Source organism: Pituophis catenifer, unplaced genomic scaffold (assembly GCF_029215685.1).
Source record: "Pituophis catenifer annectens isolate HBS135680 unplaced genomic scaffold, rPitCat1.0.hap2 SCAF_3, whole genome shotgun sequence".
In the NCBI taxonomy this organism is placed as follows: domain Eukaryota; kingdom Metazoa; phylum Chordata; class Lepidosauria; order Squamata; family Colubridae; genus Pituophis; species Pituophis catenifer.
In genome coordinates this window covers 181,623,077-181,637,260 of record NW_027256883.1, presented here as the reverse complement: position 1 = coordinate 181,637,260, position 14,184 = coordinate 181,623,077, and the positions used below count along the sequence as shown (strand labels likewise).

At 36.6% G+C, this 14,184-nt stretch overlaps 2 protein-coding genes across 5 annotated transcripts in view; one reads left to right on the top strand and one right to left on the bottom strand.

Moving 5' to 3' along the window:
* Positions 1 to 2,768: 2,768 nt before the first annotated feature.
* On the top strand, positions 2,769 to 10,207 carry SLA2 (Src like adaptor 2). The gene is made up of 7 exons (XM_070941641.1): positions 2,769 to 2,865; positions 4,807 to 4,903; positions 5,595 to 5,681; positions 5,837 to 5,940; positions 6,296 to 6,445; positions 7,401 to 7,533; positions 9,994 to 10,207. Exons 1-7 carry the CDS (start codon positions 2,769 to 2,771, stop codon positions 10,142 to 10,144), a joined length of 819 nt encoding a protein of 272 aa, XP_070797742.1. The 3' UTR covers positions 10,145 to 10,207.
* A 189-nt stretch (positions 10,208 to 10,396) lies between these two features.
* PHF20 (PHD finger protein 20) overlaps positions 10,397 to 14,184 on the bottom strand; it is a 46,270-nt gene continuing 42,482 nt past the window's right edge. For all 4 annotated transcript variants that reach the window (XM_070941635.1, XM_070941636.1, XM_070941638.1 and 1 more), the window contains one exon: positions 10,397 to 13,181. In XM_070941635.1, coding sequence (XP_070797736.1) covers positions 13,039 to 13,181 — 143 coding nt within the window. In that variant the 3' untranslated portion in view covers positions 10,397 to 13,038. The remainder of the gene's footprint in view (positions 13,182 to 14,184) is intronic.

The following is a 14,184-nucleotide window of genomic DNA, read 5'->3' as shown; positions in this document are numbered from 1 at the left end:
GTCCAGCGGCCAAGGTTGAGAAACACTGTCTTAGTGGAACTTTTGTTTAGTGGAGGTGGGGGGTTTAAAGCTCTGGTGTTGGCAGTCTGAGGCACTGTAACTGTTCATGGTTCAAAGTGCTTCATTTGGAATCCCATATGCTCTAAAAAGTGTGTTTGCAGCCTCTGTGTTCAAAGAGTTTGGTTTGGTATGATTTGGTTAAAATTATGAAGCCGTTTTTTGTTTTGTTTTTTGAAACGGCATTGAAGAGAAAACAACCTATCTGAAAATAATTGGGCAAGAGACTATTACAAGATTAACTGGCTTCAGATGTTAGCAAAATGTACAAGATACAAGAAAACTGACTGAGCAAGAACAGAAATATGTTAACGTCATTGATCTCTGGCTCCACCTTTCTTTCCAACCATTGTTGCTCTGGTTTTGTCAGAAGCTTGACAATGTGGTTTGTGTTTGTGCACACAGAAATGTACAGGGTTATAGTTCAGATAGAGGTGATGATAATTTATGCTACTTTTAGGTTACTGAGACAGATAAGACCAGTGGTGAAATCCAAATTTTTATACTACCGGTTCTGTGGGCGGGGCTTGTGGGCGTGGTGTTGCTTGGTGGGCATGGCAGAGGAAGGATACTGCAAAATCTCCATTCCCACCCCACTCTGGGGCCAGCCAGAGGTGGTATTTGTCGGTTCTCTGAACTTTCCGCTACCGATTCTCCGAACTGCTCAAAATTTCCGCTACTGGTTCTCCAGAACCTGTCAGAACCTGCTGGATTTCACCCCTGGATAAGACGTCATAAGTGACCAGCAGGGACTAAATAACCCCAAAGCCTCCAGTGACATTTTAACATTAGTCTGCCAGTTGGAAGGTGGCATGATGGTGACAGATATTTAAACTTGGGTATGCTTCACGTGCAATGAGTTCAAATCTATTTTAAAAATAAATTAAGTCTAAAATAAGCGTGTATTGCCTTCAAGGGAACTTACATTTTTCTCCTGTGTAAGAATTTGTTATTCACTAATATGCACTAATCCACACTCTTTGGAATCTGAAGACACCTTTGAAATTATTGAAAGTAAACAGTGAATTTGCCAAATAGTTGCCATGGTAGGTGAGCTGCAAATCATCCATTTAGCACAGATTTTACCCCTGTAAAACTGTTATTATCCCTTCCACCTTTTATGTTTTGAGGGGAAGATTTGCAAAACATAACACCGACCAAAAAGTTGTTTTTGTAACTGGGTGGCTATGTGGTCCTAACAGTCTTCTTAGAAATAAAGTTTGTTTTGGAGATTTACTTTGCAATGCTCACTTTATCGTTTTAATTCCTTAAAAGAATTTAAAAACAGTCTGACTATAGAATAGAGTGCACTTTCTATCCTTGTGCACTCCTTTGAGAATGCTGAACACTTACTATAGCAATGTATTTAGGATATAATTTATCACACAGTGGTTTTCTGTGCAGAAAAATGAAACAGCCATCAACCACCTTTCCATTACGTCAAAGGAAACTGAACTGTTTTTGTGAGTTCTTAGAATTTAACATTTCTTAATAACATGCACTCAAGCTATACCAATGTGCTGTGTATCATGCTTGGGTGCACTTGGCATGAAGAAGGATCAAGATAACTATTGTTTTAATATTAATTTGCCCCTGTTTACTACATGACAATAGTTGCCTGAAAGATTGCAGCAAAAGATCCAAACCAATAGAAAAATAGTTTGCAGGCAACTCAATGACATTTGTATTCTGAGAAACTTCCACTGAAGAAAAAGGCTGGGGTTTCTCTGGAGCACTCATATGAATTGTGTTCTAGTTATTGGGGGTTGTCACCAATTTCCAGAGCTACAATGAAAGAAAAATTCCCTACATCACCTATCTGAAGACCCGGCTATGATATAATGACAGGTGAGTACAAACCATTTTGAGTTATACAAAAATATGAGATGATATACTCTTAACTAGAATACTTTTAAAATGGGGAAGGTTAAAAACAACTGCACGATCATACAAAAACTCATGGACTGGTATAATTATAGCTTTTTATTGTGTAGCAAAATGTAAAGATGATTGTTAGGAGTAGCGCAATGGAAGCCAGAGAGGTAGGATAAAGAAGGAAGAGCATGAAACTCCATACTTTTTATTTCCAGGAAAGAGCCATCAACTTTGAACAAACTCCAATAGGAAAGGTACTTTCAGCACTGGAGATGTTTCTGAACTTTTTCTTATTCATAGGATTATGCTAGTAGCAGATAAAACATTTTTTACTACCATAACATGAACATTTCAGTATCTGTTATTAAGTTCATGCCTTCCAGGTTACAGGGCAAGAGGCTTTTTTTTAAAAAGGCAAATTCTTAGAAAAAAAGGCTTTGAGATGGAAGTCATCTTAATTATGATGCCCTAAATTCAGGACAACTTTTTTTATTACACTACTGATGTAAGAGAGATACTGTATTCCTGAGCAATATTCATCAGTCCATGCTGGAGAATTGGCCATTTTACCTCTCCCTTTCCCTGCCTTCAGAAGTTGTTGCTTCTTGTTTGTGGTATGATTTAATATTTTATCTTTCAACACTAATAAAACATCTACCTTAGAAGAAACTAGAAAATGGCAGCTGATTAATTGTAACAGCATTTGGTTTCTTCTGTATTTTCCTAACAGTTCAAGGACAACAATGAATTTTTATTTGAATGAGTTTCTTTTCTCCTTTTGTTGATAGGCCCCTCTGAGTGATACACTAGAAGACTGCTGTTAGCAACAAATTGTGATGGGAAGCTTGCCCAGTAAGAGGAAACAGATTGCTAACCAGACAAGCCCACAACTGAACACAAGGCATATCCAGAGCGATAGCATAAACCTGCCAGGTAGGGGTTATGCTGTGCTACCATCAGTCTGAGTCTTAAAACAACAATACACACACACACACACACACACACACACACACACACACAGGTTTTGTGCCTATGCCAGACTAAATTCATAGTCTCCCAGTTTCAGGTCTAGTGACTATACCAATGTGGCTCTCTACAACAGCAAAGGAGAGATTTAATCTTTATCTCCTTAGTGCTTCACCATATTGATTTTAGGGGACAGAGAAAGAAAAGACCTCCATGCAGAAAAATAGGGGAAAATATTTATAGGCTTCTGGATGTCTTAAGTTTTGTATGCAATGATTTATTTTCATACATAACAAAACAAGTCATGTGATTTATTACCTGAAAAGGTTACAATCACATGATATACATACATACATATTGTTTGTAAAATTTTATGTCATGTACTATGATCGGGTTCTGTGTGCCAGTGGAAATGGAAGTCTTTAGCACTTCCATGCTAGTTATCTAGCAGCTTTTATTAATTTTGGTTGAGAAATTCTAAATCCTTGATTGAACATGAAACTCATTAACATAGCAACTATAACTATTTAGTCTGCTCCACAATGTGGCAGTGAGGAACAATGTGGGACAGATTATCCCACTATATTTGCAGTTGGCCAATTTGAATTCCTTGATCGGTCTATCCACATGGAGGAAGGTATTTCAGGGTTCTGTCCTGGCCCAAAGACTCTTCAACATATTTATAAAAGAGGAAATACGAGGGATGCTCTTAAATTTGTAGATGACATAAAACTGGCAGGGGAGGAGATTGCTAACAATCCAAAAAACAAGCTCAAGAGTCAAATGGAGCGCAACAAAATGATGTTCAATAGTGAGAAATGAAAGATTATGCACTTAGCTAGGAAAAACTAGATGCACGAGTATGAGACAGATGATACCTGCCTTAGAGGTAGTAACTGTGAGAAGAATCTGATAGATCACAGACTAAACATGAGCCACTAAAAGAGACTGCAGGTTTTGGCTTCATCACAAGAGGTATAGTGTCAAGATCACAGGAAGTTTCTATTTAACCTTTGTACTTTACAAGAGAGACTCAGTTTGGTTTAGTAGGGAAAAAAATTCTGGACTAGGTCTCCCTTAGGTAGAGAAGCTAGCTGGATGACTATGGGTCATTTTATGTGACCCTAGCTTGGAAAGTCAAAAAACATCCTGGAAGAATGTAGTTACGCTAGCCATGAAAACTTCATGGATCTGTCCATGTAGTAACCAGACTTGAAGAACCATAATAATACAATTTTAAGATTGAAGTTTTATTCAGTAGCATTGGTAGTGACTTTTAAAAACAAAAGAGCCAGTTCTAGTATCATTCTTAGAGAATTAAATGATAAAATAAATAGCAAAAATATTACTGTCGTTATAGCCATTAGGATGAATATTCATCATCAGTTGTAAAATAGATGCAAAAAACAGGTGATTAGTTTTTAAATGTTTTAACAGGTAAACAGCCTGAAACTGAAAAGTTGAAGTAGACAAGATGAAGTACCCTAACAAGGGAATTCCACTGATAGCGCCCGGCTATAGAGAGTGCTGTCTGGCATTCTCACCTGAGTGCTTCAGCCTGGGGAGAGGGCAGTAAGCGAAAAATCTTTCTTAATCTGAGTACATTTGTATAAAAGATATGGCTTTGTAGAATCCTGGATTCAAATTATGTAATGCTATAATGAAATGTTCTGTTTGACCACAAATGAATGGGAAACAATTTGGTGTTGCCCAATATTATTGGGAATTAGCTTCTATCAACACATCAGTTTCTACATTCTAGTCTAGAGGAAGCGGTGAGATAATCTTAAAATGAGACATACAGTAACACTTTGCAAGAATACTTCAAACATTGAGAGGTTAAAATTACACAATAACTGGTTGGTGTTTTTTTTCTTTTAATCTGCAGTTTTTTCTTTTAATCTGCAGTTGCTAATTCCCCCATGATTGTTGCAGTCAGTGATTTTCCTTCTAGAGACACAGAGCCAGTACTAAGGATGGGGGAACAGCTGAATTTGCTATCTGAGTGAGTATTAACAGACAAGGGACAAAACATCAAGCAGTGCAGTTAATATTATGGTGGTCAAGAGGAATATATCCTGGAGAGGTTAGGGAGATCCCCACTTCAGGAAAATCCAATTTTGAAAACATCCATGGTCAGACCTTATTTTGTTTTCCATATCTACTTTGTATTAGCGGTTCAAATTAGTTTATTAATTGCTGATTCTCCATTTTTCTTCTTTACATTTTAAATATTGTATTTATATTTAATGTTACTGATATTTAAAATTAAAAATAGCATACACGAAATATGTAAATAACTACTAAATAAATAAACTAGGAGACCTTATGGAGCTGGCCTCAATTATTTGAGGTCTCCTCTGAGTAGTTAGAAGGGCTAATTCAGCCTTTCTCAACCTGATCTTCATTTGCATTAATAAGATAATTCCCAAAATTTCCAGTTGCCATGTGGCTGGTCAGTCTGGGGATTGTAAACCTAACACATCTAGGTGGTTAAATTAACCTCCATCCTTCATATTTAAAGTCTGGATTCTTTGGGTGTTAATGTAGTCCCAAGAAAGGGATAATTGCAGAGTATTTTTCTGATGACAAAGCCTGCTCCTTGACCAGAATTTTAGGAAAAATGGGAACTTCTTCAAGGTACAGCAGAATTTTACTTGAGGTCATGGCTTTAAGTTACATTTCTTCTCCTGCAGAGAGGGTGAATGGTGTCAAGTCAAGTCAGTAGCAACTGGCAAAGAATGCTGTGTACCTAGCAACAACATAGCTAAAATTTCACACAGGTAAGCATTGTGGTTTTTCTCTATCTGAAGTAACATCACAGAATATTTGGGGGGGGGGTTTCCTCTGTGTTCCAAGAGATCCTCAACCCTACAAGGAAAGTAGTTTCCCCCTTAACTTACACATATTTTTCATACTGACCCGTTTTTGTCTTCAGGTGGCTCTACGATGGCATTGATCGAGCAAAAGCTGAGGAGTTGTTACTGTTGCCCACAAACCAGAAAGGTTCTTTCATCATAAGAAAGAGACAAGCAAAAAAAGGTATGGATTCTAATGTCCAAAGGAATTTCCTAGTTCTATAAGTGTGAGGAAATATAAGGTACATCAAATGTGCGTGCTTTGCATGGCCTACCATGGATTAAATGTGATAACATCTAATTAAGCTTTGAAATTAATAGTTAAGCTTTCTTCTTCAACTAAGACATAATGCAAGTTTTAAGGATACTAGCATGACTCTAAACATCAGAAAAAAGATCTCATTGCTTTAAAGAGAATTTAATGAAACATATACATTTCATTAATCTCTGTTAGCAGTAGGATTGGGTGGACTTGTTTTCTGTCTAAATATGTTACTATTAACATACTAAATATGTTATTGTTTTATTCTGACAAACAGGTTGCTATTCTTTATCAGTCAGATGCACAAATCATGAATCCTGGAATTGTGTAAAACACTACCGCATTAACTGCTTGGAGAACAACTGGCTTTATATTTCCCCCAGCCTTACCTTCCCAAGCTTGCATGAACTGGTGGACTATTATTCTGGTAATTATTTTTTTAATTAATTATAAATTAAAGGGAATTATACATTCTTTTCAGTTTTTGGTTGTGGCAATCTCTCTCTCTCTGTGTTAGAAAAAAAAAAAAGACAATTGCTTTACAGAATGTTAGGCCAATAGGCAAAAACTTCAGCCCTTTGGAGATAAGGTGGAAATGGCCAAAGATCTGTTACAAATTCCACATTCCTGGCTTCTTCTCAGTGAAAAATAACTTTTGTGCCACCATACTCTTGATTCTGAGAGTACCATTTTCTATAATTCTAATTCCCATTTATTTTATTGTAATTTAAAAAATGGAGTCTGGGTAAAAAATGTTGACTAACATTTGGAAAAATTGGTATATTTATATCAACTTTTCAGAAGCCTACTGTCAAGAGAGAATTTTGAAGTTCATGGAGGTTGTTGTTTTCCAGCTCTTCATGTGATCTCGTAATTTGATCTTTGCTTGTCAATAAATAAATTATTAAATTCTACTATTTGTTGTCTGTTGTATGCCCAGCCTGAAGCTCAGAATGTGTTAGGAGCCATTTCTTGGCCATATTGTTAGTTGGTTAACTTTCTTGGCTGCTGTATTTATGTTTTGGATGTTTTTGATTAAGTGTTTTATGGTCTTAGAATGTTAAGCCGCCCAGAGTCAGTTGGCTGAGATGGCTAACTATAGAAATTTAATTAAAAAAAACCAAGATTTGTAAGAATGTGGTGAAAAGTCTAGGTCTGTTATGTGATCATGCTGTAAGAATTATTTTTAAAGTTGGGTATGGGTATTTTCACCAAGAAAATAAAGTGCATTTTTATCCAAAAGCTGGGAAAGCAACATGACTGTTGTAGCTGGATTTTTTTCACTGCAATACAGTAGTGAACTGTATTTCACTGCAAGACAGTAGGCTGTCAGAAAACCCTGTATATGAAAATCTATCATGTTTGTTTATTCTCTTTAATAGAAAGTAGAGATGGCTTATGTTGCTGTTTGAAGAAACCATGCTTCATCCAAGGAGCTAGTTCCAGCTTTTTTCATAATCTTCCCAAACCTGTGGAAGCAAAAAAATCTGCTCTCAACTGGCAACAGATCAAGAGGTTATTTTATTTTTTATATTCAACCTATACTCAACCTTTATCAAGAACTCAAGTAATATGGCTTGCTGGATTGTTCAAATTTTGGTAACAAACCAACAATATTTTGCAAAATCATGTTTGCACAATTTAGGGATATTTATTTGACTAATATGCTGCTCCAATTATGTCTGATTCCAAATAGTTTATGGACCTTCAAAATAGTAATATTAAAAACTAAATACAATGTGAAAATATGAGCAATGTATTTCTTGAGCATTGAATAGCAACCCTAGTATGTATGTATGTATGTATGTATGTATGTATGTATGTATGTATGTGTGTGTGTGTGTGTGTGTATATATATATATATACACACACACACACACACATATATATATATCATTTTATATAAGAAACAAAACAATTCCTCAGTTTCGCCAGCCCATGGAAGTAAACAGATCTTAATAGTTTTATGAAAAATTGACAGGTGTTATATAGGCAGGTAAGCTGAAACTCAAAATTGCTAGTTCTGGACCAGTTACAGCTTCCAATAGTCTTCAATTTCATGATGTGTGCATTGCAATAATCAAAACAAGTACCAAGGCATGAGTGACTGCAGGTAGTGTTGGGAAGCAACAGACCACTTAGCAGTTAGACCATTCAGTTGCAGTGCCACTGAAGTCATTCACCCTTTAGACCAGGGTAATACTGTGGTGCCCCCCCTCTTCTCCCCCATCCCACCCCTAGCAGGACCTGGAGTGCTCAGGACTGCTTTCCATGCTTCCTGGAAGCAGCTGCCTTTTTCAGGGCCCCAAATCCTTGCTGAAATGGTAGCTGTTTTCAGAGCTCTAGAAGCTGCAACGTTCTTCTGCCTCCCTAGGTTTTGGGAAGTCGATCCTTGCATAAAAGGCAGCTTCAGGACAAGCTTTCCAAAAGCTTTCCCTTGCTCAACCCTTGCCCCCCCCAAGCCACATTTCTTCAATTAAAAAAAAAACACCTGAGAGGGCCAGACTTTTTGATAACCCCCCCACCCCCATTAAGTTTATAGAAATGTTGATGAGGTCAGACCAATTGTGAAATTTGGATTCACCCTGGAACTTGACATTCACACTGGAATTTCCCTGCCAAAGATGACCACTACAGGGTTAAAGTAGTGCTATCTACTTTAATGTTTTCCCCTCTACAGTGAGCTGGAGCTGTAGTTTCATGGTCCTGCAGCAGTAAACATACAGCACACAATAGCCCTAAGTACCGTATAATACTATTCTGAAGAAATTGCATTTAGCAGGATGTGACGTTTTTAAGATGGGATCAAGTTACTTCACCATAGCTGAATTCTCATCTTTCTCAGTTGAAAAATTTATATCTGAAGCAGTGTTTTTAAAAAATGTATGATTGTCTCAGTGAAAGAAGTTTTAACATTTCACACTGCCAACAAAAGCAAGTAAGGATAAAATATCCCCAACCATCTCCAAACTATTTCAAGCGCCTTGATTCTGATAAAACAACAATTTAATGATACGAAATAATTGTTACTGATAAAAATATATAGATTGCAACTATCTTTTTAGCTTTTAAGAGCCGTGTGGTGCAGCTAGAATGCAATACTGCAGGCTAACTCACTGCTCAATCCAGGATTTTGATTCTGAGCGGCTCAAGGTTGAGTCAGCCTTCCATCCTTCTGAGGTCGGTAAAACGACCGATTATTGGGGACAATATGCTGACTCTGTAAACCACTTAGAGAGGGCTGTAAAGCACTATGAAGCAGTATATAAATCTAAGTGCTATTGCCATCTTGCTAATAATATACTGAATCTTTCATTTAGACCTTGATTTAATTCAGCAGATGCAAGGGCATTATTTAATGTTCTAGCACTCCATTATTCCCAGGATTTGTGGCACTGGCAAATTGAGAAACTATGATTGACTCAATCTCTCAAGGAGTTTCTGCAGCTGAAGGTGACTTGAGGTCTCCTGGATTCTAATTCAACAATTTAACCAACACCAACCCCCAGTCCGTGGACCAGCACTGGTCTGCAACATGCTAGCAACTGGTCTGTGCGAACAAGTGAAGCCCCATCTGCAGGATGCATGCAACACATGAAACCATGCCCCGTCTGGTCCGTGGAAAAACCTCTTTACGGAACCGGTCCATGGTGCCCAAAGGGTTGGGGGCCATTGCTCTACACTGGTTCTATATCATTTTAAAAACAATCCATGACACTAATTGTTTCTTTGCAACTCCAGAATCCTCAGTTGTAACAAACATAAACCACTGCAGCAAGGAAGTACTGCATCTGTTGCTACAAGGGAAAAATCCATGCCATTAGCTAAAGCAAACTTTCCAGGGTACTGAAGCAGAATATGCTGATAGTTGTTTGCCTGTTCTTATGAGCATCATGCATTACTTGAAACAAAATAAAAGCAAAGTCATTATTCTTCTTTTAACAATGTTGCTCAGAAATGTTTTCTTCTGTCTAGCTCAGACTTGTTGTCAGAAGAACCGCTAGCAGAAGACTCACCCATCAGTCTTGGCATGCGAGAAGCAGTTACTACTTACCTGTTTATGACCGAAGACCTGTCATTACAGGGCACACCAAACATAAAAGGAAGGCAAACCGAAGATGTATAAAGCAAATATTGGAAGTATTTCTGGAACATGAAGCTTAAACACAAGATCTGTTGAATTTATGGTATTTTTATCAAGTTGATTCAAAGTGGTTATCCTTAAATCAGTGTTATCATAGTTATACTTTTCATCTTTTTCAAGACGCTTGGCTCATTGAAATATTGTGTGTTTGTGTGTGAAGTACATTTATGTATTTTCCCTACAGGTTTTGCACTTGTTAATTCATAATTGATTAGTAATGCAAAAAGTGAGGTATTCACAATAAACCAAATAATTGTTTCACCAGGCTGTAATGGAGCATTGGAACATTCATGTCAACAGTTCAAGAAACAACAAAGGAAAGCAAGGAAAGATGCTTTCTCTGATCTGAGAGGAAGAATGGTAGGAATGGAGCTATCAAAGGTAGAATGGAAATACAAGTGTTCTCTATACAGTATCCACACATGGCACATAAAAGGCACACAAAAACCTATGGCAGTTTTTGGCAGCACTCATAAGCTGCATGGTTTGCTTAATGAAGCACAATACATTGGTTTTATGTTAAAACTAAACAAACCTCACATGTTCACCATGTTGAGTTATTTGTAAAAATAATAAAAGCGGAATACAAATAAAAATTTAAAAATAAATTATAGTGGAGTCATTGATGATGTCTGAACTTGGTTGTTTGCTTGCAAATGTTTCACAACCTTATTTAATTGGGTAATGAAATGTCTACAAGCAAACAACCAAGTTCAGAGAGCACCAAGAAATCCATAGTTCAATTCTGAGTTACATATATTCTCTTATATTGTAACTATATTATAGCCTGAACAATCAGGAAACCAGTCCAAAGCCCACAAAAATAAAGTAGTTACTCTTAGTATTGAACTTGTCTGCCTTTCAGTTTCCTACACAGCAGACTTCCAAATGTTGTTAAATGATAATTCAATGTCCCTAAGTACTGGTCATGCTAATTAGAAGTTCTATCAGTTACAATTTGTAACACTTTGAAAATTACATAAGTCTAGGTCCTGCTCTATAGTTTTAAGATTATCTTCAACATTAAAGGGATATAGCTAGAAATATAAGTTAATCAAGCCTTAACAAAATGCACTTACTTGTTTATAGTGAAAAGATAGAGAAATATTTTTTCAGGGATATCTTGTCATCTAGAAAACTCCCCATAATGTTATTGTGAGACAACTGGATGTCTTTAATAATCACAAACTTTATTCCAATTTATTACAGCAAAATAATTTTATCTGCTGTACAGCTGCTATACTTATAACCTATAAGCCAAATAATTGGAGACAAATTATTCCCTGAAATTAGTCTTGGCATAAAGTCTCTGTCAGAATGAAAAAAAAGTAGACTGTTTTTGAATGAGATAAGATGGTCAGAAAAATGTTACTTCTATGACAAACACTAGATAACTGAAACCTACATAATTCTGCAGCATATAAACATTAAGGATTTTTATTCATAATTACCAATTTGTACACTAAACAGGTCTTCAACTCACAAATGTGCTTTAATTTAAACTTTGGTGGTGTCAAAAACAACTCCAATATCAAGGTAGGAAAAATCCAACATTCAGAACACCCAATGCAAAAATACCCTATTCTGTCCACCTCAAAGTAATTTCTTGTCCCAGATGTTATCTAACAAAAAGGAAGTAGTGATGGAAATATGATCTGCAGGCAAATGATATTCTTAAACATATAAAATAGTTACGATACACCAATGTTCGAAAAGCTACTATATAATGTAGCTTCAATGTAAGCAGCATTTCTTCACTTTGATCTCACAAATAATGCTAGTAAGGAAACTAAAAATAAAAGTACAAAAAGGGGTTTCAAAAACATTGTTTAACATAATGTCCCATTGCCTTTGGGAACAGTACCTCATGCATAGACCTTGAGACTCTTTGTTATACACAAATATAAAATTAACTGATTCCCAAAACCACACTTTACAAGTATCTACAATGAAAACATTTATAATATTGAAAAAGATTATGTTTCAAACTATAACCGGAATGGCAATTATAAACAGTAGGGAAGAAAACAACACCATGGCCGTCACTGGCCATGGCTAGATTTGAATCTGTAATACATCCTTCTTTGTGTAGACACTTTTATACCCTGCGTTTAGGATATGTCATCAGTACATGGGAGGCACAGCATGGCCAGATTTAGAAATTCAAGAATGCACAGAAGCTCAACGTAAATGAGTGTCCCAGTACCATGAGAATCATGCTACAATGTCATGATAAATATGGAAAATGATAATTTACTAGGAAAAGAAGTGCAACCAAATTGGGACCTTCTACTACATCTATTTAAAATAGTAGATTAGTTTCAGATCATATATGCAAACCTCTTGTAACAGTTTACTATAAAATTAGACATTCATACTTGCTAGGCTTGAAAATAATATCTTCTATTGATTAAATACCGTAGTTATGCATAAACTATTAGGATAAAGTATGAGTCTTTCTGACACATTAAGTCACTTAAATAAACTAGGCAGAATGTTATCTACAGCCTTGGATCACTAATTATTTTTTGGCTCTTAAAACTTTGTTCTCCAGTGGCACAATTTTGTCAGTGTATATATGCAAAGAACATTAATGATTATTTCAACTTGATACAAGGAATGAAAAAAATCCTTTGCCAACCTGCTCGTACATTTTGAAGACAAGAATAAATCCGTTTCCATAATGTTAAAAAATGCCTAGCAAAGGCCAACTGAACAAAATAAGGGCAATCTCTTTACTTTTATGAAGAGTAACCCTTGCTCCTAAATAATTCCCTGAAGTCAGTTCTGCATCACATGCAACAAGCATGCTATTCCATTAAAATAGAGAGTGCTCATCATACGACAGGCTCCAGCCATCCAGCAGAAATTTCATATCATGTTGAACAGCAAAGTGCTATTTGTTGTACTTTGCCCAAGTCCGTGAGAAGTTGTTTTATACAATGCTTCAGTTGAGGAAGTCTTGCTAACGGTTCTGGTGGCTCCAGCTCTCCAGTATAATCCAACCAACTTTCTAAAACTGTAAGAGAAGGTACACAACAATCACAAAGGTCTAAGTTAGTGATTGCTAAATTTAAGTAGATTTGTATTAGCTATAAAGAGTTTCAGTAGGATAGTATAATCTTTCATTTAAAGGAATCAATTTTTCAGATACTTTTTAATAAAATATATTAACTATCAAGAAATTTAAAATAGCACCCCAAATATAGACATTCAGTAGTGAACTGTTATAATCTGTGCCTAGATCAAAACATATGTTTGGAATGTTTTAATCTGAGCACAGATCAAATGAGAAGGGATTGGTCTACGCATACTACTGGGATAGAGGAGGGAGCAAAGATATATGTGGCTGAATGGAGGGTGTTGACAGAACAAGGAAAGTCACTGGGAAAACTAGTGGGGTAAGCAAACTGTTTTGTTATGCCATGTTATGAACCAATGACAGGTAAGAGCCAGTCTTGCCCTATTTGCCCCATCTGAATTTTGCTTAAAACCTGGAATTAGAAAGAAGTTTGGCAGAACATTGAAAACACGGTTTGCTCCAGGTTTAAAATGTTTTTCCCATTTTATGCATGCTCCTAATATGTGTGGTGATTGAACGGTTAAGATGTTGGGCTTGTTGACTGGAAGGTTGGCATTCGAGACCCAAGTACTGGGTGACAGAATAAGTTTACATTACTTACCCCAGCTCCTGCTAGCAGTTTAAAAGCATATGAATGCAAGTAGATAAAGAGGTACCACTTTGGTGGGAAGGTAACATTGTTCAGTGTGCCTTCAGCATATAGTCATGCTGGCCACATGACCACGGAAGCATCTTTGGACAACAGTGGTTCTTTGGCTGTGAATCGGAGATGAGCACCGCCCCTAAAGTCAGAGGTGACTGGCAGGGGAAACCTTTACCTTTTAATATGGGTTATGACAAGTGCTCTTTATTCTTTTTACCAAAAACCTGAAAGTTAGGGATGAGCCATCCACTAGGGGAATTTGCAAATGATACCAATATATTCATAATGGTGAAACTG